Source organism: Hippoglossus hippoglossus, chromosome 7 (assembly GCF_009819705.1).
Source record: "Hippoglossus hippoglossus isolate fHipHip1 chromosome 7, fHipHip1.pri, whole genome shotgun sequence".
NCBI classification, from domain to species: Eukaryota; Metazoa; Chordata; class Actinopteri; order Pleuronectiformes; family Pleuronectidae; genus Hippoglossus; species Hippoglossus hippoglossus.
In genome coordinates this window covers 9,227,976-9,255,664 of record NC_047157.1, presented here as the reverse complement: position 1 = coordinate 9,255,664, position 27,689 = coordinate 9,227,976, and the positions used below count along the sequence as shown (strand labels likewise).

At 41.9% G+C, this 27,689-nt stretch overlaps 1 protein-coding gene across 1 annotated transcript in view; it reads right to left on the bottom strand.

Moving 5' to 3' along the window:
• LOC117764606 (protein SOGA1-like) overlaps nucleotides 1-27,689 on the bottom strand; it is an 88,411-nt gene that overhangs the window by 3,514 nt on the left and 57,208 nt on the right. The window contains 16 exon segments of the mRNA XM_034590529.1: nucleotides 294-878; nucleotides 1,066-1,213; nucleotides 1,312-1,376; nucleotides 4,490-4,606; nucleotides 4,906-5,055; nucleotides 9,443-9,610; nucleotides 9,731-9,847; nucleotides 9,967-10,197; nucleotides 10,366-10,485; nucleotides 14,807-14,944; nucleotides 17,391-17,612; nucleotides 18,861-19,161; nucleotides 19,283-19,853; nucleotides 20,420-20,573; nucleotides 21,642-21,809; nucleotides 26,325-26,387. Coding sequence (XP_034446420.1) covers nucleotides 294-878; nucleotides 1,066-1,213; nucleotides 1,312-1,376; nucleotides 4,490-4,606; nucleotides 4,906-5,055; nucleotides 9,443-9,610; nucleotides 9,731-9,847; nucleotides 9,967-10,197; nucleotides 10,366-10,485; nucleotides 14,807-14,944; nucleotides 17,391-17,612; nucleotides 18,861-19,161; nucleotides 19,283-19,853; nucleotides 20,420-20,573; nucleotides 21,642-21,809; nucleotides 26,325-26,387 — 3,318 coding nt within the window.

Here is a 27,689-nt window from a genome sequence, read left to right as displayed (position 1 = left end):
TTCAGGGGAGAGACAATTCTGAATGATTTTACCTGAAATAGTTTGTAGTTGAGAGTAGTCATCTAATTTTAGTTCAAGGAAAAAGGATTCAGGAATTTGGATACAAAAATTGACTTATTTGAATTAAAATAACATGTATTAAGATTTCATTATTATTACACACCATCTGTTCTATTGGCAAAAATCAGCTTATTCTTTTAAATAAAGCTAGATTATCAACAGAGCAAATACTGTGCCCTCTTTTGTTCATGAAAATCATCAAAGACCAACAGTTGTGGAAGGTGGAATCACACCTGACTTCCGGGTTCCTTGCTGGATTTCCTCTCCAGAGACGTGGAGCGTATGGCCTGGCGGACACAGTTGGTCATCTCCTTCATGTCATCACTCAAATTGGCTGAAATCTCCCCAATTTCCAGGCCATGGAAAGCTGAAGAGGACGTGATCCCATCGACCACACTGTGACCAGAGCTGCCGATGCCGTTGTTGATGACGCTGGGGATGGACCCGGTGACGCAGCCGCTCCTGCTCTCCAGCAGCTCCCTGTGCTGCTTGGACAGCGAGCTCAGCCACTGCTCGTACGAGGATGAGAAGGAGGAGGATGAAGGCTGTTGTTGCTGAACCTCAAGGGTTTCCCCAGCAGGCACGCCCCCATCCCAGCCACTCGAGCTCCCATTCGGCACTCGCTGAAGCTCCTGGTTATTTCTCCGCTGCTCTATGCGTCGCACGGCAGGAGGGCTGTAGTAGATCCGGATGCCGGTGCGGTCTGGAGCAGTGTAGCTCCTCTGGACGCACTCCAGATCCAGCTCTGATCCCACCAGACTGCTGCAGGAGCCGCTGGGACCATCCCAGGTTTTACAGGTGTCCCCGACTTCTGGAGTCTAAGACGTGAGAAAACAAGATTGAATCATAAAAAATGCACTACCATCTTCTTTAACATTGTCTCACTAGTTTCTCAATAGTCAATTACATTATACAGAAAGACAGATGACAATTAATAAGTATAAAAATAAACTTATCACATACATTTTAAACCAGTAAATGTAAAACAATGTGTAGCGTTTTAACCTCATTGGTCAAGTAGGTCCAGTTCTTCCTGGGAAGGTCAACTAGCTCTGGCCCAATCAAAAGATGGGGGACAATAAACTGGGTTTTCTCTTCTCTGTTGGCTGCTCCGTTGACCTCTGGTCCGTCCAGCTCAGATGTGGATTTAGTCCTTTAAACCACAATGAGAGGATCAATGAGAAAACATGTTGCCAAAGAAAGAAAGAAACACTTTGAAAAATAAAAAAGATGATGTTTTTTAACTGTTACCTTGGCGATCCTGTTCCGTTAGCGACGAGCAGGTCTGCAGAGGAGTCACCACCTGATGGCTTTGACTGTGGCGGCAGAAGAAGGACCAGATTGTCAGATAAAACCAAATCACTGAATGTACCTTTTACAGCTTATTAGCATTTATATGAGCTGCTTCATCTGCACAAACAGCTCCTGTAGCATTCTTCATTTCTAGCATTTCCACACATTCCTGTCTGTGCAATCCATTTCCTCTGGAGCGTTTCTCTGACGGGAGGAAGTGGAGAGTCTCTGATTTATCTGTACGCACACACACACACACACACACACACACACACACACACACACACACACACACACACACACACACACACACACACACACACACACACACACACACAGATGGTGATGCTGAGTCGGTGTGTTTCACACTTGAGGGGTGATCTCACACACTGAGGCCCTTTCCCCTCAGAGAAAAAAGACAGAATGAGCGAGATGAGAAGGAGGGAAAAGGCCAGAACTCTGTGGATAATGTGTTCAGTTGAGCAGAAACACTTTCAATTTCACCTGCAACTCACTAAAACATACAAATGGCTGCCTGGATGGGTAACGTTTGTCCTTGTCTGCTTTTAACGATCTTTTATATTGGTCATAAACATTTATGAAACTTAAACGTTGAATTATGTATTTCAGACTTTAATGAAATAATGGACATCCTATTGTTAATGGGAATTAAAAGCATTGCCCTGCTATCATAATTACTAAAACCCATATTATCTATATGTTTGATAAAAAAAAATCATCACTTGGACAGTATAAACAATATTTAACAGCAAATTATTGTGTTTTGTTCAGATATATTTGTTTTAATTCTGATTAAAAACACTGTATTGGAAATTAAAAACAATTCGGGAAAAATGACTTAAATTCATCCCATCGAGTTTATATTTTTCTGCTTAAAAGACAATGGCCAGTTTATTAGGTACACCTCTACAATCTGTTTTGTTCAATACAGCAGTTCTGCCATTGAGTCAACCCTTTACAATGATAATGTTATCTTTTGACATTATCAAAACTGTGAGAATTAAATTATATATGCCTGCCTTTTATTTATAGACAGTGGGGTGGGGTCCAAATGTCTGAGATCACTTTTTTAATTGAAACAGAAAGTTGTTTTGGCCCCCACTGTACATGTGGCTGGTACAATGTTAAAACTTATCTGAATATACTGCATTACGCTCCAACACCATAAATGCATATTTGTTTATGACCATCTCTAAAACAGTGTCAATCAACTTTACGGCAAAACTGTTTTATTATACTGCATGAGATTGTACAGGCGTAATGCTATGATTTATCATCATTTGCTGGTTAACCAACCAAAAACATCCCATTTCTACTTGATTCGACTGAATAACCTTAAAAAATGATAAATAAACATCAGAATAGTGACTATGACCCCAAGCAACCCTTAAACTATCTGGCCTGGAGAGGGCACTATAATCAAACATTACAGGAAGGGTTTGAGAGGCCCAACAGTTTAATTTACTGTAAGTAGAGTAGATACAAGACAGGATTTATTGGTGGCAGAGAATGACAAAGACAGACTGACAGAGACAAGAGTGAATAAAAAATATAACAAGCTTCACTCTCCTGCCAAGTTCCTGATACAGGACTCAGCCACTTCTGGGAAGAAGTGAGACGGGATCGCACTCGACAGACAGAGCAGGGAGACGGAGGAGAAAGAAAGGAGTGATTGGAAAAGGAAAGAGGGTAAAAAAAAAGGGACGAGAGACACCTTGAGACTGAAAACCTCAAAGGAAGCAGTCACAGACGTCAGAGGGGACTCACTGACCCACCAGCTGTGTGTCTGGGTCTTCATTTCTTTGTGTGTGTTTATGGAAACCACCCAAACTAATGAGCACTTTAAACACTGATGCAATCCCACTACATCCCTCCTCCCTGACATGCTGCAGCAGCTCGGCGCTGACAGGCAGCAGTGTGTAATCAGCAGTTCAGACTGACCATGTTTTCCTGGTGAGCTCAGCGTTACATTATAACGGTGCGACCACGGAGAGGAAACGAGCAGAGGGACGGCTTCTCCTCACTTACACATTACAGCATTACCGTCTGTGTGGTTACTGGTTGAGCATCAACAAAAGTAACCCAAGATAAAAACACAGGAGCTGGTTCACGTGAACCTTTGGGTCTCTTTCCAGTGTTGACTCAGTGAAGTCTTGACTACACAGAAAATGTGCAGCCATATAAAACCTCCAAACTAAACATGGTTGATTGATTTAGTGTCCTTCCCTCAGAATGAAAGGCGAAGTTGTTTCTATTCTAGAGCTGCAATTGTGCTAAACAATCTTCCAGTGTATATAAAAGATTTTGAAAATGGGATGTGATACTTTGTCTAAGCTTGAAAAAGTCTGAGTCTTGCTTCTCAAGCTGTGTTGAGACTAAAAACAGAACTGCACTGAAAAGCAGCTTCTGGTATCTGGTCATTTATTTTCTCACAGTGGACGAAGCCTACAGTGCCAGTTGTTAACATCCTCCTCTTAAACCTTTTTTTTTACTGAAATGTTTAGTCTTTATGGTAGATTACAGTATTTTTAATTTGATTATATAATTGAATTGTTAATTTTTTTAAAAAATATTTTGGATTTGACTGAGGTTTGTGTGTGTGTGTGTGTGTGTGTGTGTGTGTGTGTGTGTGTGTGTGTGTGTGTGTGTGTGTGTGTGTGTGTGTGTGTGTGTGTGTGTGTGTATTTACATTTCCTGTTAACAGCAGAACTACATTCCTGTTACAAGGTGATCTACCAGTAAATATGCATATAAAGTATTTGTGCTTCACTGGTTGATGCTGATTTATGTTGCGGTAAAAACTGGTGTTCGTTGTCACCCTGAACTGAATGAATGATGCACTGCTGATGTCAGTCTGAATTCATATTGAAAAAGCTATGAATCTCCAACCTTGAGATTTTTTAAAACTTTTTATTACATTTCAGAGAAACCTGTGAAATTATCAGGTGAGACTAAATCTGCTTGTACAAGTGAACAAGGAAACACATGTCTGATCCACGGATTTGATAGAGCTCCTCATCTCATACGTACACGCTCATCCTCTCAGGTTCAATCAACCAAAACACACACAGACACACACACGCACGCACGCACACACACGCACACACACTCGTACCTTCCCCTGCTGAGCAGTGGCCTCTCTCAGTCTCTGCTCCCACTGAGCTCTCTCCTGACTGAACCTCTCCAGCAGCTCCAGCTTCTCTCTGCCCCAGTTCCTGTCTCCGATCTGAAGCTGATTGGTCCACAGCAGGGAGAGATGAGAGGAGGAGGAGGAGGTCAACACCAGAGGAGGAAGACAAAAGATGGATGCAGATAACCACAAAATGATTATGTTAAAATTAACTATAACTTATGATGTAACAAATACACTAACTAAAAATAATAGGCTGCATTATAACTTGAAATTGAGCAAATTAATAAACCAAGTTGTTGAAGAGTTGGTAGACTGTAGATTAAATATCCAAACCTTCCCACTGCTGCATACAAAAAGTCAATGCTTTTTCCAACTGGTTGCACATCCACAGTATTTACCTGTTTAGTTAGATCCATCACAGCTGCATAGGACTCAGCCAGCAGGTGCTGGTGTTCTTCACGCTCCCTCTTCAGTGCCACCTTCAGGTCTGGAGGATCCATTGAATCGGTGCAGGTCAAGACGGCGACTTTACCTGCTTTGGTCTCAAGCTAGAAGGGGCAAGACAGAGAGATCATGGTCATTATCTCCATTACTGTTATTACTGCACACTGACTCCAAATCACAAGTTTGTTTCCAACGTTTTGATAACAGGCTGATCTTCAGCAGGTATAAAAAAAAAAGGTCTGTAAAAATGTTAACTTCATTTTGTCAGAAACACAGCGATGTCTCGTCATCCTTCACTCCATCTGTGTGGCAACACATTGACTATCCTTCTATACAAAAAAATTAATCGCAATTAATCATCTTCACAACATAAATTCAGTGCCAGGGGGGGATTCAGATCCGTATTTTGAGTGAAAATAATAAAGTAAAACGATGCAAACAAGCCACTGTATACTAACATACCAATCAAACCTGTGTATTGCGAGAAAAAGGACAAACATTTTGGGTTTATAAAAACTTTGAAAACATATAAACATAAGATAACTCCAGATGAGAGAGAGTTTGTGTGTGTGGTAAAATACTGACTTGTGAATGTATGAGCAGCCAAGTGTTGAACCTTTACAAAGGTAAATTGTGTTACACTTTGCTGAGTAGGGCTGGGCAGTAAAACAATATCAATATAATTTTCATTCATAGGAATATAAGAAAAGTTCAACACATATCAATATATTACTTATTGATTGTATAAAGCACAGTGAGGAGATTTAACACATTACTGATCTACTTCATATATTGTAAAATGTTTTGCTGTTTATTAAGTGTTTGTCATTCCCTGCTCATAAAGTACAGTTTAAAACCACAACCTTTACTCAGGAGCAAAGATCCGTCTTTAAACGTAAAGGTTAAAATAATAATGTGATCATTTATGGTGATAATTTGCTCATTTGACCACACAGATGGGAAGTCAAAGCATCTTTGCATCATCTCAAGGATGATTTCAAGAGGAAAGTGATTTCTGAGACTGCTGAGGCTGACGATGTCCTAATTTAATATCTTCACATTTGGACCAGCATACATTTAAACATACAAGTGTATATAAAAGCAAGGTCTCAACACAGATGACATCATTATGATGGCTCACTGTGGCTCATTGAATATACAAACTCTTTGTAAATATGACACACAGCTCAGAGTCCTTTTTCTCCAGATCTCTCTCGCTCTCTTTATTATGTCCTCATTTGTCTGCTGCTTTTGTCATTGCTGCACTGTATTAGAACATGTATCACTTTTTAATCTCTATTCCTCTCTGAAGATCCTTCCTTTCCTATCTCTCCGCCCATCCTTCACTCTCTCTCTCTGCAGCTTTCTCACCCTCTGTTTGAGGCTCTCTCGCCCCTTTTCTCACTCTCCATAAATCTGGCCTGTTGTCACAAAGCTTCTAGGTGGGATTGCTTGAAATTTTTATGAGCAGCTCTGCTTTCACTTTTTCCCTGTCTGAGACTCATAGTTCACACACAGCCGGCACTGCAGGGACCATCAATTTGACAAACAAGCGCACGCAGGCACATGCACACACCACACCCCAGACCCATCAATCCTCTGGCTGCCTCTCTCAGTCTGGCTCTGTGGCACTGAAATCCGTTGAAGGCACTAATGGACCTGTGGCAGCCAATCACAGCCCAACAAACGCACACTTAGCCCGGCTCCCGGCTCCTATGGCAACAGAGTGTTTCTGGTTATTGATAAACGTGGCTTAATGAGCCCCACATTTTAACGAGGTTTACCGCCGAGGCGTTAAGAGGGAAGCGATTTTATTGGATGAGCAGTGGTTATTGGTGGATGAGAGACGTCTGGTTCACGACTCACTACTCGCCATTTTGCAAGTTCAATTACGTCTACCTAGCTTTGCTGGAATCATCCCATCAGGAGACTTCAGGTCCTGCTTAGTGAATAATCTATTTCATGAAAAACATAAAATACATAAATATGATATAATCTAAGTCGTTATTACTCTGTGGCAGATCCGAAAAAGTCCTTTTCTGGAACATTTTGGAAAAAAACAAACAAAAGGACGTATTGAATATTGAGTTGCACCTTCATTTGAGTGACACACTGACGTCTCAGTTGCCTGTTAATCTTCACCCTGCCTTCACGGGCGCTGTAGATTCAACAAATTTGATGAACGATCCTCCAGCTGCTCGCTCTGTGTCATCACAGAGACAGGAGTTCATAACATGCCCGACACTCACGTTGTGTGACTGATTACAGGGGGGAGCCAGGGCTGTCCTGCATACTTTCAGGGATCTGGATATTGTTTCTACTTCAGTGACCTTATTTGTTTATCAGGCTGAACAGCGAAGATAATTTCCTGTCGAGCTGTTTGACAGGTAGGACACTGTTTGAAATGGAGCTGACCTGTTCAGCAAAGCAGCAGCTGGAGGCATCGCTGCACACTGCCAGGAACGCTTTGGAACTGATGGGGTTGGCTGGTTAGGTAATGTCTACACACTCGCTCGCACACACACACACAAATACCACTAGGGTAAACTGATGGCACACTATACAGTGTGCGTTGTTGGCAGAGGAGAGATTGGTTCCAGCTGTGGCATCTAGGCCAGGGTAACGCCCACGCCCATGCCCACGCCCACACACACACACACACACACACACACACACACACCCACACACACACACACACAGGTAGGCCAGTTTACATGGAATTAAAGAGAATAATGGAATCTAAGTGTTGCAGAGATGTGTGTTTCAGTTTGAGGAAATTAGTAAAGAAGTGTAACACACTCAAATTAAATAAAACATAAATCTCACATTTGTTCATGTTGGTCGTCCAGCGTGCTGACACAGCTCTACATGATGAATTGGCTTCGGCCGAAGTGAATCACAGCCGGGCGATTCGATCTTTGATTACAATGGTTTGACCGTGAATTTATTCTCATAGAAACTTGCAGCCAAGTCACATTTAGGAAAAGGAGGGTGTCTTATGTTTGTAATACTGCTCTCATCTCCTATTGGCTGCTGAGCAAAATGCCAAACCAATCAGAAGACAAATGATCTCGCACCAAACCATGAGGGAAGAATCTCTCTTAACATGATGATTAATGACTCCATCAGTGTGTGTTTGAGTGTGTGTGTGTGTAGTCTTGTGTTTTGGTTAATTGCATTTCTATTGTTATTCTTTGTTGTACTATGACCACATGTTGGTGCTGCAAAGCATTGTGGTCCATTTTCCGGTAATGTTGATGCATTGTTGTCGAACAATATATGATTGTTGAGCTGTTGTTGATATTTGAGTGTGAATTGTTCTTATTATTATGGTTTGTAATGAGTTGGTGTGAGGCTTATGGTCTTTGTATTGTAGTTGCATTGTATTCATGTGGTTTTACAGGTTGACATACATAACCTAGACAAAAAGAATAATAAATACAAACTGTGTTAATGCTGCTTGTGCTATTTATCTTGAGGCGAAATTTGAGACCTTTTCATTTCTTAATCTGTCCATATGCTCCTGAGTTCATCAGGAGAGTTTTTAGACTTTACGGGAAAGGTAACATCACACCTAAAGGGAACATCACCTAAAAGACATTTTTGATATGCATTTGTCATATGATGCTAGATAGAGGAGGATTATAAACTCAGAGACATGAGATAAGAACACTTGAAAAAATATATTTAATTCCCAGATTTTACCAGTCCTCTGTCTCCTCCCTTTTCTCTCTCTTTCTTTCATATCTCAATTACCAGGCGGTAAGAAATGGGCAGCGTTTTATCTCAGAGGCCATTAATTAGCACTTTGCTGCTGTTATGAGAGAGACAGAGAGACAATGAGGGAGGAAAAGAGGAGAGAGCGTTAAAACCATTACTCACCGCCTGTAGACAAGACAGAAGGACAGACAGACAGACAGAAGATGAAATGCTTGGATGTACGGATAACCCACTTGACAGATTGAGATGTACAAATTGACCCCCATGGATTTCATAATCTTTTTAAGGCACTTGTCAAAATGAACATTAGCCACTTCAGAGCAGCTTCTCCTTCAGTCTGTTACCCACAAGGTGAAGCATTAACTGCCCAATTACATGCAAGCACAATTCCAGTAGATTCATTTGTTTTAAAACTAATGTTCGTGCATAGGGCTGTCTTGAAAACGTGATGTGGCCCACATCACGTTTCACAAGTACAAGCACCAAGTCAGTTCGAGGAAAGAAAAAAGACCTGTCACCAAATGCATTGTTACAGTGATTGACAGAGAGTGAATCATTGGTCACCGACATCAGGCGTAGAGTGTTTTTAACAAAATAATAACCCGTATAAATATATGTCAGGCAATAAAGGATGTTAAGTTAAATTATATTTTGTAAAATTGTACGTGTTGGCCATGGGTCTGCCAACCCCATCCCGTGAAAAACCTTCACTCAACAGAAACAACAGGAAAACGGCTTCATCATTCAGCTGCAAATCTTCCTCTTCCCTACCTGTGTGATGAGGCTCTGCAGTTCTGTCCTCTCCACTTCCCATGATGCCTTGGCCTTTGCAAACTGCTGGGTGAGTTCCTGGGAGCCTTGCATCTCCTGTCGCAGCTCACCACTCAGATCCTGCAGCGCCACCCTCAGGTCTGCCAAAGTACTGCTCACGGCACTCGACTACGGGTAAACAACAGGAAATGCATGTGAGAGTGTGTGAGGATGTGTGTGTGTGTGTGTGTGTGTGTGTGTGTGTGTGTGTGTGTGTGTGTGTGTGTGTGTGTGTGTCACTCTGCCTACCTTGATAGTTGGGCTGAGAGGCTGTTCGTCAGCAGCAGATCGTTTGTCAGTCTGGTGGGCGGGGCTTGTGAGGTTGTCCTCCTCCAACAGCAGGTAGAGATCCTTCAGGCTGTTCATCTACAGAACCAATCAAAGAGAAGTATCACCAGTCAATTATCCAGTTTGCAACTCTATGGTATTCTCATAGGACGTAGGAAGTAAAGCCAGATGCCACTGTCCAGTCCCTCCCCTCATACCTCCAAGATGTCTTTCCATTCTGCGTCCTTCTTGCAGCCCAGCCGCCACTGTTTGAGGAAGCAGCGTAGTTTGAGGCTGAGAAGTAGGAGGGCCTGTTTGAGGTGCTGAGACTCCTGGACCAGAAGAGTCCTCTCCTGGCTCCATAACTTCTGCTGCAGCCGAGCCTGGAGACCCAAACTCTGCAGCTGGAAGTCCCGACGGAGCAGAGCCTTCTGGTGCTCCTCCTGGAGCTGAGAGGGGGAGAAACAAACAATCAGCGAGTTGGAGTGGAGTGAAATGCTGATTGTCTCTATTCCCATTGCAGACAAAAGCCAGATGCTAGTGGGTTTTTTGACCAGTGGAAAAGAGGCTTTAGTTTGAGATCATTGTGTCTTGGGATTTTGATGCTGCACACAAACCTGTGTGAGTTTGAGAACAGTTTCTTTCTGAGTTGGGTTCTCCTTCTCCAGCTCCTCCTGAGCTCCCTGAGCTGACTCCTCTGCTTCAGACAGGGCCTGGAGGTCGCTGGACTCGGAGGGCTGGAGGAGAAAATAAGGAACATGAGGAAATGTCTGAGTGTGTGTGTGTGTGTGTGTGTGTGTGTGTGTGTGTGTGTGTGTGTGTGTGTGTGTGTGTGTGTGTGTGTGTGTGTGTGTGTGTGTGTGTGTGTGTGTGTGTGTGTGTGTGCATGTGTGCGTGTGTGTGTGTAAGGAGGGATAAGGAGGGGAGAGGGGAGAGAATGAAAGAAAGGGAGAGAGCAGTATATAGGGAACCGTGGGTAGGAAGAAAACAAAGAAGGAGGTCGAGAAGTAAAGAGGTGAGAGATGAATGAGAAAAAGAATGGAAGCAGTAATGGAAGGTGAAACAGCGAGGATGAGAGAGTTAGAGGGAAATGAGAAAAGGAAAACAGTCAAGTGCAAGAAGCACATAACATGGCAGTTTTGTGCTCCAACACACTTTACATCACACCTCGCTACTGTACGTCCACTCGCACACTCCTCGTCTCACGCACTCTGCCATGCCTCATTTGGCTGCTGAGTGAGTGCGATCCATCGACCCACCACTGCACCATTAATGTCCTCTTTCACTCTCCACTGGGCTTAGCCTCTCTAACCTCCACCCTGGCCGCACACAGCTTCCACACTACTCCCACCTCTCTTCCAAAGTGATTGTGAGTAACACGGCGGCTTCCCATGGAAAATGAGCAACTAGAGATTTTTAAAATGCACTAAAAACACCACTTTATAGAATAGAATAGAATAGAATAGAATAGAAGAATAACTCAATAAACAGACTCCTCGGTCTAATATTCTCTAGGAATTTTACAAGAAAACAAATTCTTTGTTTTGACAGTGTGCTTTAGTCAAGGTTACTCATCGTACCCACTCAAAGGAATAGTTATATTACATTGTATAATTATATTATGCTATGTATTCCACTATCTACTTGCTGCTTATTAGTTTTTGATAGCTTAGAATAGCACAAACATTGGAAGCTAGTCTTGATCTTTCCAAAGCTCAAAATTATTCCTAACAGCACTGTGTGTATAAAGTAGGACAACATGATGGCTCAGAAAAAGTGAAGCCAAAGCTTCTTGATTGCCCCCTGGTGGATGGCTGCCTCCTCCATGTTAGTGGACGGGGCATGGGACAAAATGAAAAGTCAAAGTAACCTAAAATAAATATTTCTCAGCAATTTCTCAGCAATAGTTTCCGTCACCATAAGAAGGTAGTTCTTATCACACTGATGTTTGTTCAAGTGCTCATTTTTCCTGTCCGTTCCTCGCTACTGTGGCGTCATCCCTGATCGCTACTGTGCAGACTCTAGCTCCAAATTACGTCTTTGGTGCAAGATGGCAGCGTTCTTATCCAGGATATGTTGGTTTCATTTCTGGAGATCTTTATGTAAAGTCTATGTTTTTCCAAATACAAAGTTGTATTATTTAAAATTTGGGCAGAGCCATGCTAACTGTTGCTCCCTTCCTCCATTCTTTATGCTTACGGTTAAGCTCATTACTTCATAATTATAGATGGATATGAAAGTGGAGAGGAGACTGGAGTATCGAGGGAAAAACATTCTCAGGAGCACATTTTCCAACAAGTCCTGGAATCAGAACGTGTTTAGCCTAGATTAGTATTAAGACTGGAAGCAGCAGGAAGCAGTTAACCTGACTTTGTCCAAAGTTTTTAAAAAAACGTGCCCACCAGCACCTTTGAAGATGGATAAATAACACTTGTTTAGTTTATCTATTTGATTTATTTTGTGCACAAATACAAAATTTGTGGTGAGTTCTAGTATATAGAGTTAGTGTCCCAACAGCCAGATGCAGTGACTGTGAAGAGTCTTACATTGAAGTTGCAATGTTTGGTGGATAGGTGGAATAACTGGTTTTACTACAATAACAACTCTACCACTGAGTATTGCAGTGTTTATGTGGCAGTATCCTGCTGAACAGTGAGCGTATGTAAACACTGGTGTCTCCTGTGTCACTGCTCTGCTACAGACACAACTACCTAAATCAATAATATCAAACTACTTGTTATCTTTCTCTTTCATTCTATTTTAGTCTCCTCCCATTCACCCTCTCATTTGTGGATAAAGATTTAGACACACAAAGCCCTGGTTACCATGGAGACACAGCAGTAAAATGTCAACCAAACAAAGGTCTCTTCTTCCTGTCAGTCCCACAGCTGACAATGAAGTCACTGTTTATGTTTGTTAACAGCAACTGTGTTGCTGAGTTTTCTACCACTGTACCACATCCCTGATGGCAAGCTACAGATTGTGTGTTTCTTGTGAGCAAATGTGTGTGTAAGTGAGCCCTTATTGAACTTTGCAAGGCTGTCAGATGTGTGTTTGCTTCGGAACGAGTGACGTGATGCATATAAGAGGCCTGTTTTCAGAGGCATAATTAGGGTTTGTATCAGTACTGTGTTAAGTGACCTACCATTAACATTAAATGTAAATGTTTAAATGCATGCAAGGTCTTAATCTGCAGATGGACTTTGTTTAGCTGTCATGGAGATGGATAACTCACCATTAAAACCATCTTTGAAGACAGGAGAGAGACTATAGCAGTGTCTCAATTCAGGGACTGCATCCTTCAGAGGATGCATTTGAGGACCAATTGTGTCAGAGCAGCGTGAATAGGCTGTCCCATTTTGAAGGCTCCTTCAAATGCACCGAGCAAATGTGTCCTTCTATCCCAGAGACACAACGGCCCAATGGGTGGACCAACCTATCCCAAGATTCATTGGGCTTCGATGCCAAACTGCCAAGCGACGAGATGTCCAACGCTGAGTATCACTCAACTGAACAACTAATGGTGCACACTGCACAAAAAACAAGGGGCAATAAAAGTTTCTCATCGTGTCCAACTGCAGCTCTGTTGCTAGGCAACAGCAATGAGGACAAGATCAGCTGGTGACATTGATCACGGAAATCCTCTCTAGACCACACTCTCATTTCCTTCCTTTGGCCCACGAAAACCGCCTCCTTTGTGTGCTGGGTAGACTGCGTGGCCCCTGAATTGGGACACAGCTAATGAGACAGGATTTAGGACCTATGACTGATGATCTGTACCTAAGTCACATGATGACAACTGATACAGATAAAAACTTTGGAAAAGCTGGTAAATGGACCTTGAGTTAAGGTATTTTTGTCTTGGAAAGGGGGACCCAGAGTTGAGCAGTCTATGTTCAACATCACTATGACTGACCCTTATGGTTGGGAGCAGGTTTATCCAACACAATGCCTGCTAGCACGCCCCAAGGCAGCCAATGAGTTTCCCGCATGGTAATTCTAAATATAACATGACCGCTCTGAGACATTACGCCACATGTCCAGTGCTTTCTAAAAGCGGCAGCTGTTGGCCAAATAGCCGACTGTTCATTGAAGTTCAGCTAGTTACTTTTTTAAGCCATGTTGTGGTCTAAATGTCTAATTCCATTTTTGAGTTAAAATATCTCTGCTGTCCTGCTGCATAAGCACATGTGTACAGACACACACACACACACACACACACACACACACACACACACACACACACACACACACACACACACACACACACACACACACACACACACACACACACACACACACACACACACAGAGTGATCAGAGCAGAGATGCTGCGGTGGTCACAGTGGACCATGTGAGGTGATGTTAAGTCAACAGCACTCATCAGTTGTTTTGCAGGAGCAAAAGACCAATTGAGAAAGTCATAACACTACTTTTCCAAATAGAAAAGTGAGTCTGCAGGAGACACGTTTTACACAACAACAGCACGCTGGTTACGTTAATAGCTATTATTCTGAAACATTGTACCAAACAAGTAGTCCTTCATATCATTCTCCACCCTTCAGGTAACTCTCAGTCTCAAAAAGGTTTGTTAATAGTATTCATTTTACCATTGTTCATGTAATGGTCTAAATGGTCTGTATTTATATAGAGCTTTTTGAGACTTGATGACCAGTTTACAGTACAGTTTTTGCAATTCACCCATTCACTCACACACACACATTCATACAGTGCCGCTATGGACAGCACTTTTTACCCCTCAGCCACAGCCACCTGATATTGTAAAATATTGATAAGAGTCACCTAACATTTACTGTCAGTTTCCTTAGTTACTTCAACATTCTAGACTGTGACCACCCAAATCCATATTGTCAGTGTCTGTCTTGTGTATGTATACATGTGTGTATGTATGAGAGAGTGACAAATGTTGACCTAAACCTTCAGGCTCATGGTTCTGGCTCAAGATGTGTGTTAGCTTTCAGCCCTGAGAGAGTCTGGGGCTGAAACTCCCTCTTGTGTGTCTCGATGAGAGTGATTTTGATCATTTGAGTGACTTACCAGTTCATCATCTGTCTCCTTCTCTTCATGCTCCAGCTGGCTGATTTCCTGCTTTTGTGCCTCGTTAATCTCTGAATGGCTGTTTTCTCCAGTTTGACCTTTAACGTCTGTCTCTGATTGGCCCCTGTAATCAGGCTGCTGCATGCATGCATGGGCAAGTTAATGAAGAAAAAAAAAACACACAAACACAAAAAACATAGGGGGAAGAGGGAGAGATGGGGGAGAAGGAGAAGTTGTGGAACCCAAAAAGGAAGGAAATGATGGAAAACAAAGACAAACAAACACAAGAACAAGAAAAACAATACAACCACGATGATGAGTACATCCATGTGTCAACGTTCAGAAAAATAAAAAATTTAAAACATAACAGAAATGATTTATGGCACTCACAAGACAAAGAAAAGGATGTAGAGGAAGAACAGCTTGGTCAGAGAGGAGAAGGAGAGAGTGGAGAAAAGAAAGAAGAGGAGGATGGAGGGTAGAATGAAGGGCTGAGGGGGAATAGAGGAAAAGAGAGATTGGAAGAGAGGAACAAAGAGGGAGAGATGAGGGAAACAGGGATGGGAGAACGGGAGGGGAAGGAAGAGAGATAAGACGAGAAAAAAGGCAAGAGAAGGAGTACGGTGGTTAAGATGAAATGTCCAGGGAGAGTAGAGTAGCAACGGAGGAAGAATCAGGGAATAAGAGGAAGAGCAGAGAAGCAGTAAGGGAGGTGGTGGAGATGAGGCGAGGGGAGTGGGATAAAGGAGGTTTAAATCGAGGGGAAGGGGGAGACGAAAGTGACGTGCAGAAACCGACGATTATGGTGCCCGTGCAGAGGGAAGGAGGGAAGGAGGGTAGGAGGGTGAGGAAGGAGAAGGAGGAGAGATAGGAGGGGTGTTGGGTCTCAGAAGTGGCCTCTAATGGAGTCTAAACTTTGTTTACTCAGTCAAACTATGTATCATCACAGCTTTCTCCAAACAGGTAAATTAGATTAGACCAGAATAGGAAACACAGATAAAAAAAAAAAAAAGTTTCACTTGTTGTAAGGTCAAATCACAAAATACAAAAAATTGCTAATTTTATTCATTTATTCTACTTCTTTCAACATGTTTAATGTTTTACATGTATCCCTGACAAGAATTTAAATAATAATAAATTATTGACAATTAACTATAGCATGATACTGTATCCAAGCAATGACCTATTACAGAGTTTAGCTCAAGCTTGCTGTCTCGTTTGAAGCTTTCAGATGTTTGAATCAATCATAATCCCACTTGAGATTTTTGGCAGGTGCAACAATGGATATGAAAAACTTGGACTATTTGATTAAGCTTTCAGACTCTATTGAATGTAATATTTTATATTCTCATAAGGTTCTTGTGGCTTTATACCATTAAAAAAGTATGACTGCACACACCCTGTCAGTTGTCTGAGAGACATACACAGCTGGAAAAATGGGCTTCTAGCTGATGTCAGGAAGTGGGCGTTCATGTGTTTTAACAGTGCAGCTTTGACGAAAGGTTCGACTGGAGGGACTGGGACTTATCGATTGCTTTTTTTTCAAAGTGTAGCCTGCAATTGCTAGCTTTTTCCAGGATTACCAACTCTAGCTTTAACAGCAGCCCTAGAAGAAGGACACCACCAAACACTAAACTTTATCTGTTTTTACCTGTGCAAGATTTTTCATAAAAAAATAAATAAAACCACACTTGCGTCACCCTATGTGTATTGTTCATTATTTGCTAGTTGACTACGGTAACAGAATCCAACACACTAAATCTTAATAGAGACCATGAGATAAGTCATTCATGTCAATAAACCCATGAATATAAATATGATTTCAACTGAAAAAAGTTTTGATCAATATTCCTCATCTCAGCCTGGGCGTTGAATTGGTTTTATGATACGCTGATGAAAATACATATAAAGACATGGTGCTTTATCTGCTCTCAGTAACCTCACTGTGTCCATGCAACAAACAAACAGGCTCCATTTGAGGCCTAAAGCAGCAACTCAATATCAAGTCAGAAGGAAATCCAACAGCATGCAAAGGACATGAATGGTGTTCTGTGGAGAGGTTCACACTGGCAGCTCAAATCTGAAACGTCCATACGGCGTAGGTAGGATTCTTGTTTGTTACTGAAGTGTTATTTGTTTCAGGTGAATCTATGATGACAAACAGGACAGACCCAAGAATTTCAACAGCTTAGTTCCAAACTATTTGAGCAACAGGGATGGAAAGCTTTTGTTTTCTTATAAACAGATCTCAATGAAACAATTTATATTTCAGCTGCTCACTTCAGCCAGAATAAAGCCTGATGATCTCACTTTGCCTCATTTAATCGTTTTTTCTGTGTTATTTCAGGGCGTTGGTGCAACAGGTTTGAGCGTGCTGTGTGAATCCACTCTTCACTGTGACGAGAAGCTAAAGCAACATGTTTAAATGGCATCGGGAGTGTTAGTCAGCCAAAGTAATAGTTAGTGGAATAAAACAGAAAATAGAGCTCTAGAAAATAAAAAGCTTAAAAAAGGAGTGATGGTAAATGAAAGAGAAAGTGTGACAAGGAGTGAAGAAGAGGAGGGTGTTGTCTTGTCTTTTTACCTTCTCCTCAGGAGTATTAATTCTATCCAGGTCATCTCTAGAGCAAACGAGGGAGGCCAGGGGAGAGGCTCCTTCCACCTGAGGGTCCCGCCCACCTGCTGAGGGTTTACCCAGGCTGTCAACCCGCTCCACAAAGGCTTGTAGCTGGTTGTGCAGAGCCTGGAGCCTGCTGGTCAGAGCGCCAACCAGAGGCCGGTCCGCCAGGTCAGACAGCTCAGAAATCTAGTGAACAGAATAAGACAGAATTTATCAAACGGCCACAGTCATTATCGGCTCAATGAGAGAACGCCGTGGGCCGATAAATGACGAGTGGAAGGGCTGATACTGCAGGTGGTTGAACAATCAGAGCTGGAAGAATTGGCAAAAAAAACATTTGATGCTGAAGATTCAGTTTGCTCTTTAGTTCTGAACAAATAAAAAAAACATAAAATCAACTATTGCATGCTTTTGTCAAAATTAAGTGAATATTTCCATGCACTGAACTACGGACAATCTCCTGAAATGAACCAAAGGAGCTGAATGTGAGAACGCAAATGTCCCAGTCAGTTGCTGTGGATAATGTCTGAGTGAGCCGTGTAAGAAAACAGGAGGAGATTATCTGAAGGATTCACTGCAAAAAATAAATAAATAAAGAATAGAAAAATCTCAGGTGATTTCTGCAGTGTAATTTATACGTAATGTCCTTCCTCTTAAATGCTGCGTCATCCCCTCCCCTGAACATTCAGATTTTCAGTTGCTTTGAACGCATCTGACCAGAGAATCCCTGACTGCGTTGTTCATATTTCATAAAGTCTGCACCGAATAGTGCGTTCAAACCTTTTGGAGTTCATGTCTGAAAATGGCTTTGGACTAGCTTATTCTTGAGACGACATTGGGGATCTTTTATTCAGCACTGACAGAAAATCTAAACAGTTTATTCTGGTAGTTGATCTGATACAAATAATGATCAGATAAAACCAAAAGAATGAGATGTCCAGTTCTTTCTGCAGAGAAAAATGAAGGAAGGAAAGGACAAATTTGGTTGATTTATTTAGCTTTTTTTTAATTGATCTAAAAGTCATATATCTATGTCCCATAATCCTTGCAGCTCTTTTAACAGCAGCTGCTGTCATTGTATAGTCATTAATTAAGTTAAATTGTTAACATCCATCACTGCAGTTGAAATACAGATAATTACCAACAATTTCTAGCAAACTCATTAGTCAGCAGGGATGAGTCTGCATCTCGAGGGTACAGTGGACTGAGTCTGAAAAGTATAAAATTATTTTACATTGTCAGTGGTTCTGTTCAAGTGGACTTTACTGCTGTTTTTAATGTATACAATATAATTGTTTATTAAGGGGCGCACATCTTTTGGGTTCCAAAAGATTATGTGGCCGATTCAATGAAATGGCCACACGGGTTTGAAGTTGAAAAGGTTTCATTAGAAAGCATTGCGGGGAAACTGCGCACCAAACAGAGGACATGTACCTGACTGTGAGGCTGAGGTTTCTCTAGGTCGCACGGCTCCGCTGCCTCGTTGCTGCAGACCTTGTGGTAGATGGATGGCGAGGAGGAGAGGCAGTTGGACTCGGGAGAGGTCAGGAGCTGTATCGCCGTGGAAACCAAGCGAGCCTGGTCCCTCATGGCCAGCAAAGCATCGTGGTCCTTCTGCCCCAGGCACCTGGGAAGCGAGGCCGTTGCGTCAGCGCTGTCCTCGAACTTCTTTTTCCGCTCCTTGAGCTCAAGGGCGTCATTCTCGCCCCCTACTGGCTCTTTGCGGTGGGGCGGGCTGATGGAAAAAGACAGAGAGCACTTAAAGGACTCTCACTGCTGACTCCCACGCTGTAAAACCACAACTTCATCCAAAAATATTGTAAAGGAAACTGACACCATATAAAATCTGTAACTACCTGATGGGGAGGCACTCAGCTGAGTCTCCAGCCTCCGCGTCAGTCTCCAGAGCCAGTCGTAACGAAGAGGAGGAGGATGAGGAGGAAGGAGCATTGTAGGAGGCCAGATCACAACGCTGCAGGTTGGACAGAAGCACTCGGTTTTCGTACTGTAGCTTCTTCACCTTCCCGCTCAGCTCTCCGATCTGAAGCCTCGCCAGTCTGATCTCCTCCTCCTGGACAGGGGCGTCCGTGCTGATGAACACCGCCCCTTCCTGTATGGTGTGCACCGGGCTGTCGTTGAGCAGCCCGTCCGCCAGCGACGTCAGCGAATTGGATGACAGCGTGGACATCAGCGGCGGTAGTTCGGATTTGTAGCGGTTGATCTCGTTCATCAGGAGCTTGTTCTGTTCCTCCATCTCGATCAGAGACCTCCTCAGCAGCTCCGCCTCCTCCTCCACGAACTGGAGGTGTCTCTGGAGCTCCATGACGTTTTCAGAAGCAGCCCCGTCTCCGAGCATCATGGTTCCGCCAGAGAGACCAAGACCCATACCTAGACCACAGCTGACACCAGAGAGGTCTTGATGTCCATCTAGGACATAAGGAATAAATTGTTATACAGAGCATGATTGTTTATTTGGTACACACAGCTAAAACTAATGTAGTCTCCAACAAACCCTCATTCAGAGTCATGATGTTCAGTTTTCATTCAAAGTGTTTGAGAGAGAGGTGTTAATTAAACTCCATGATCATTATGCACGATGTGGTTCGTGGTGTTGCACTGTACAGGTCTGTTAAGTACATGTTAAACAGATTTCTCTGATGTGTCAAAATGTTTTTTTGGGGGTAACTTTGGCATTTGATGCTATTAAAAAAGGGTGAAATACTTTGATTGACAGCTGAGATAGACTTGCGATTGATAGAGCTCATGTATCGGCGAGACCTCAATACCACGGCTCCAAATTTAGTCAAAAGCGCAAGATGGTGGCACTCGTATCTGAGTGGAGATGCGTTGTCGATCTTGTTATACAGTCTGTGATTCAAACTGGTCATGTATGAGTCTCCCATGAAAGTAAGCATTGCTGATCTTCCAACAAATTCATGGTCATAAATCAATGAAAAAAGCCAGTGTCAGCCAAATTTCACAATAAAAACTACCTTGTGGCCCCTTCATGTCGTCCATCTCTGCTCGGAGCCCCCGGTTCTCCACCTCCAGCTCCACGATGCGTCGACTCAGCAGGTTGGCCTCCTCCTCCACTAGCTTCAGGTGGACTCGGACCTCTGCCTCACGGGTGTGGGGGGAGTCAGCAACCTGGGGGGAGGAAGTCAAGTAAAAGAAACCTGAGGTGAGTGGAACATTTTCCTTCTTCTTCTCCCACTTCTTCCCTCACACACTTTTAAATCAGCTGTTGACCTTTATGACTGCTATCATGAATCATCATCAACTGCTTCCACCCTACTACTCTGCTCATGGTTGGGAAGAACAAACTGTCATATTAATAACTTTGTTTTTTAAGCATTACCAGTCTTGGCTATAGACCTCTACTGATCAACAACATGTTCTATCGCAATTTCTACTAGTTAAAAAATATTTGTTGATGTTTGGTTTTCAGCATTAGTCACTGAAATGGTTCAAAAGTGAGTTGGATTTGATGAGCACAACTCTCATTAAATGGAATTGGAGCATTTTGGCTGTTTGTTAAACAATACAAATGCTCCTCGTAAAGTTTTACCAGGTATTTTTGGCAAGTGGGGAATGTGAGGGGAATGAGTTTAAAGAGCTACAATGTATGGTTAGACTTAAGAAAACATTAAGTTAACCGACAAGCTAATTAAATAATAAAAGATGAAGAGCTACATGTTGTATTGCAGTTCTAAATTATCCATCCATCCATCCATCCATCAATCACACCATTTACTGGTGAGAGGCAGGATACACAGGTCTCCAGTCTATCACAGGGTTGACACATTGAGACAAATAACCATTTACACTCACACACAATTTGGAGTCACCAATTAACCTTCATGATGTATGCACTGTGGGGTTTTTTTTATGTTTAACTTTTTTCTGTATCTGTGAAGACTCTCAGTCATCCAGGTCATGGTATCTTCAGGAGTTGGACATGTGTACGTAGGTAACTGGACTTGCTGATGTTTCTTGAAGATGTTTCATGGATGTAACCTCTGTGGGTCTGTACCTATGTTGGGAGGTTGTGGCTTGAGGTTTGTTGGGGTCCCTATTGTTTTCTGGCTGAACCAGTGTTTGGACCCAGAACCATGTCACTGTGAGGTCAAGGTGCCACCTGTTCCCTAACCACTTATTTAAGTAGCTCAACAGTAAAAAGTCCAGATCTTTGTCTGCTCCTGATCGACTCCTCACCTCTTCCACGGTGAGCGAGGCGTCCACGTCTCCGTACAGCGACCGGTACTTTGCCAGCTCCTCCTTCATGGCGTCGCTGTCCTTCACCAGCTTGGTCAGCTTCTTGCACATCAGGGCTGATTCCTCTTTGGCAAAGTGGAGCTGACACTTCAGGTCTGAACTGTCCTCCTGCAGAGACGGGACAGAAAGATCACTGAGGTGACAATGATACAAGAAGAACTGTACCACAGAGATGGAAATGTCTGTAACTCCTGTTTAAGGGATTGGTCAGTTAATCAGCAAGAATTTCTAAATCTGATTTGACATATGTTCTTTCATTACTTTTCATTACATGAAAAAAGTCATTACGTTATGAGAATAAAGTCATAATCTTAGGCTCTATGTCATTTTACGATGTATTGTAAATTGAGGAATATGGACCATCTTGTAAAGTTATACTTAAGTGTAGGTCTCATGAATAATATAACAGTTAATATTTTGGCTCATCAGCACCACATTATCATACATATCAGGAGTTTGAAAAGATTCTGTAAGAAACTGAGTCTATTCTGAAGAAAGAACCACATGGTCTCGGAGGAAATTGCCTGTTTTGTGGAGGAGGAAATGTTTGGTAGTGGGCAACTGTGTAGTGTTGGTCACATCTGCATGTTATTCAAAGAGGTTTCATAGTTTCACAATCAGATTGGTTCAAGACTTTGGATCAAGACAGAGTAGAACTCCGGTGAGAGTTCGACTTGCTGGTTATTTCTTCAACGATTTTTTGCAGATCCCTGAATGTCATCAGGCCATGCATTAACTTAAACAACTTGGAATCTCAATGTGGAGCTGATGATGTTTTATTCTGCTGTATTCTCTGAACCACAGTGATGTTTTGACATCATCCCTGGTAATTACAAGACATAAAAAAAACTCTTTGCTTGCGGCCAGTTGAACCCGAGCCACAACTCCAAACAGTACTGCAACTCAACAGGGATGAATTGGCTTTTTATTCTATTTAAAATCGGCTGGAACTTCAAAAAAAAAATATGACAAAGGCCTAATTGACTAACTTGTGGCTTTCAGCAACCAAATGGTGAGGTCAGAGTCATGTTGTGTTTGTTCCTCGTGGGCTTTTCACATTATCAAAAACAAAGAAAAAGAAACTCCAGCAAAGTCAGTCATTTGTGCTTTGCCTCAGAAGTTATATTTATATTGTATATTTATATACTAGCAGCTAAATAGCATGTTATTTTTCCAGGAGTTGGTGGTGGAGACTAAATAAGAGATAAAATACGATTGATACTAGGCTTAGATTCATCACACAAGCACGACTCCAGATGAACTGTGAATAATGTTCCACTGTCTCTGTGGGATGTGATATCAGCAACTCTTTGCTAATAGATTAGCTAAAACAAGAGGGTTAACCCTGATATTAAATCATAGCTGTTTCAGGGTGTTGTAATGTTTTTATGTGCCCCTGATGCAGCTGTAACCTCAACCAATAAGGATGACACGAGGAGACAAATGTTATGAAAGTGTAATAATTCCGATTTCTTTTTCTAAGAAAGAGAAGACTAATGGTAATCATGTGTGTATGTGTATTTCTCACTGAAACACATCTGAAACTGGGCTGTAACTACTGCTGACCTGAAGTGACCCCGTGCACCCACTCCTCAGAAGCAGACCTGTGTTTGTTTTATGGCCTGGGGAGTATTTCCAAGCACAATAAGAGAAGCCAGGCGAAACGCATTTACAACCATTTATGGTATGTGGCTCAGAGAGGAAGAGGAGGGCTGCTGTGAGAAGTTGCAGAGAGAGGGTGGTGAGGAAGTTAACCTTCACTGAAAACAGCTTCTGTGGAGAAATGTTTCAAATCCTTACCTCTATGAACATTGTCATTCTCTAAAACTTGAGCCCATGTACTTAAAACAATTTTTTTTACAATGGGGAAATTATTTAAGTTTTGTTTGTATCTTGAAAAATAAAGAAGGGATGGGGAGTTTGGAAAAGCGAAGCTGAGGAAAAAGAGGATGTCGAGATATCAAGTGTGATGTTGAGACCTGATCTTTAATCCAAAACTAAATTTTTTTTAAATAACCCAGGACACATGACTAACACTAAGTACAAAAATACCTACAGGACTAGATGGAGGCCAGAAAAGAGGAAGAGATGAGGTGAAAATGAGACGGAATACAGGAACCGCTGTTTTATCAGCTTCAAACTCCACACAGCTGGTTTGGACAGATAGAGCGAGAGTGTGATCCCCCAGAGGAAATAGGTCAGAGACGACAGATCGAGACACAAACAGCAGAGTCAAAAGCTGAGAGGTAACAAACACGCACTTGAGGGATCAAACACGCAACATTTCTGACATGACAGTTGTGGTCGGTGGCAAAAGCGAAGTTTTACATGTTAACTCTGTAATTGATTTCAGGAGGATGTCAAAGAAAGAGGTGTTAATCAACTGCGTGTAGTTTAATTAGCGAGTCACACACCAGAGGCCGCAGGGCTGCTCCAGTGTTTACACACGTCAATAATGTTTTTCATGCTGCTGCCTGCCCCATATAAATGTTTTTCCACAATGAAAAATAAAAAATAAAAAAATAAATAAAAAGATTCATTGTTTAGTTTCTATTTAATCAGATTCTCTTTATTGAATCCAGATCATATCGAACCGTGATTCTAATTCGTTATAGCCGAGTATAAACTGCATGGCATCAAACTGCACCAAAAGCTAAAACCATCTTTACGTTCAGCAGATTGATGTGCAAACCATAATCCATAAACTGACATGAATTATTGGTCATAAAGGCTGAGCTACCTCATGATATCTCTCGGCTAAAAGATTGAAGAAATCTTCATCTTTCCATGACTAAATGAGATGCTAACTGACATTTGCTATTTGACTGCGTCTTTTAGTGCTGTAGCTGGGACATCCTGTAATAATGCCTCCTTTCAATACCTCGCTGTAGGAAATGCTTTATCGTATTAGATGGAGTTTCTATTCAGAATATAATGAGCTGCTTATGTTGAAACAGTGGAGGGAATAACGGCTACAGCTGCAGTCACATATCTGTAGAGATGACACCTCAGGCAACGCTCACACGGAAAATCTGTTAATTTTTATCTGCATTTTATTATTATTATTTGTTCCAGTTGAGTGAATCTGCTGGTATGAGTACGAAGAAAGGATCCTGAGAAACTGGTTTACTGTCTTATATAGCAAATGACTGTCAAGTATCTAAATAACCTTTGGCAGAAAAGACAGAACAGTGGATTTAACACTAATTGACACAGAGACACCTTGGTATTGACTATAATATTGATGTCACCGGTTTTCTCACACTCTTCATCCTTTCTTTGTTTCAAAATGTCCACTCTTTCAATATCACTCATTTTTTCCCTTTCTTTTCTTTCTTCCTGTTAATAATGTTCTTTATTGGACACGTGGTTAGGCAAGGCAAAGGCAAGAGAGACTCCAGCAAAGTGCGTCATTTGTGTTGAACAGCCTGACATTCTTCTATTGATATTCTAAGATTGATACGGGACTTAAATTCATCACACAAGCACAACTCCAGATGAATTATGAATAATCCTCCACTCTGTCTACGAGATGTGTAACACAGGCAACTCTTTGCTAATACATTAGCCAAAACAACTTTCATCATACTTCTTTGAATCATTCAAAATTGTCCATTCATCTTTTCTTATTTAAAATATCCTTTTCTATGTTTAATTTTCTCTTTCCCAGTCCTCTGTCTAGCCAAAGGCTGGGTAACGTCTTGGTGACTGTCAAGAAAAGAAAAGTACTTTTTGACACTTTAAGAGAAATGGACACATGATTCTTTTTTGTTGAAGTAAAAGAGCAGCCAGTGTGTCTAGTTTTCAAGGACACGTCACAGTGATGGGAAAAAAAGCTGATTTTCTGTGTTTTACAGCTGGACACACGCAGGCAAACCTGATGAGTTGCCAGGACAGATGTGATAGAATCAAGTTTACACCCTTCAGTGGGGGTTGGTGCCCAACAAGCAGCTTTCACAAGGCCTCACTCTGACAGAGACAATGTTATGCAGGCGAGTTTTGTGGTGAGTGAGCTGATAGCTCAAAAGATAAAACCGCATTGAGAAGCAGATCTGCAAGAACCAGACAGAGTAAGTTTTTTTCCTGGAAGAAGTGTGACAGGGCAGATTTATGACACACCACCTCAAGATATTCAAAAAACCCTGAAGGGCATCACAAGAACTTTTATGTGTTTCTTTCTGGTGTGGCGTGGGGTCACTGCCAAGTTCGATACAAGAGAGGAATTACTGTCTTCGCAAGCTAAGCCTTCTCTAGCGAGTGCAACTGGAATTGCTCCGGCCAATTCTATTCATCTTTACTGTTTTGCTCTCTTCTCCTCTTTCTCTCCATCACGTCCTGCAGGTGTTTCAACTCAACACACAGTTCCTCATGATATCGCAATGTAGCCCTTTTATTTTTGTGTGGTGGTGGTGTGTGTCTGTGTGTGTGTAGTTGCTGAAAAATCTTAGTATATCTTAGTGATTCGCTGGACTGTCTGGGGATAAACAGAGCAGTGTGTGTGTGTGTGTGTGTGTGTGTGTGTGTGTGTGTGTGTGTGTGTGTGTGTGTGTGTGTGTGTGTGTGTGTGTGTGTGTGTGTGTGTGTGTGTGTGTGTGTGTGTGTGTGTGTGTGTGTGTGTGTTACCTGTGGACCGAGCTTCTTGTCAGGTTTGTTGTTGGGTCGTGCTCCTCTTTTCTTCTGGGAGTTCTGCAACAAACACACAAACACAGTCTCATTAGCAAGACAGGACATGACAGCACATTGACAATGAACTGCTGTCATGTCACGAAACAGAGCGAGTGAGGGGAGTACTTATACTTAGAAATAAAACCGATGTCCTTACATTTCAATTCATTATTTTACTGTTCAATAAGTGAAATGATATTTTTTTTATTTGTCAAGTAGTATATCTTTGAAATAACACACAGTAGAAACAGCTTCTGTCTGAAATGACTCAACAGGCATTAAAGAGCTTTCACCATGACAGTTATTCATCTCATTTATGATTTCACCTTCATCGCTCATCTTTCAGGCTGAACTGCCAGCCGCTGCTCAGACATTCAATAGAAACAACTTAGTGTTTTTTATTCTTTCCATCCATCTGTCAACCCGGTCAGAATTTTGAATTTCACAATAGCTTTTCCAATGCATTAAAGGTAATTATGTAACTAAAAACTGAAGCTATTCCAGGACAAATGGGATTGTTGACAGTTCTCCCCACTTTACCAAAGCCGCCCTGCCAGTAAACTAATTCAATTAAAAATGACAAGTTGAGTTTTTTTTGCAGAAACAGTTTCTTGAACGGTAGCAATGACATTCAGGTCATCAAAGTTCTCAGACACCACCAGACACTCTATGAGCTGAACTATTTGTCTCTTGGTAATAACATCATATCTAATTAAAATGAGTGTCCTATGTCTAGTTTGAGCATATTTCTAGAAATGTCCAAAATCTCCCACGAGGACAATCTGTTCCCATTTTTGCTCCAAATAATCAACATTAAAGCTGAAACACAAAACAAAATGAAACTGGTACATTTTTTCAGGCTGTTTTACTCCTGGCTGTCACTAATAGCCAAAGTCAGTAACTGCTTTATTTTGTTCATCCGTGTCTGCAGAGTGTATCTGGGAAAATATTTCTTCTGAGAGGATTTCTGAGCGGCTGAACAAAATAAATGTGTTGTGTCAATCATTCTAATAGCGTGGCAACCTCTATCACACAGCTGTGGTTTTATAATCGCGATTTTTTTCTCTAAACCTCAACGAAACTATGTAGAAACAATGAAATGTCAGATGTACAGAAGCTCTGTAAGTTCTGTAAACAAGGACAGAGTTACAACACACACACAAACACAAGCAGCCACGTGCACACACACGCACACAAACAGCTAGGATATTGTATGACACAGTTCCTCTCTCTCTCTCTTGTGCTGAGATGACCCAGATGCCATTGCTATGGTGATGTTGATCATTCCCATAGTGATTTTAATTACCACATCGACACTGATAA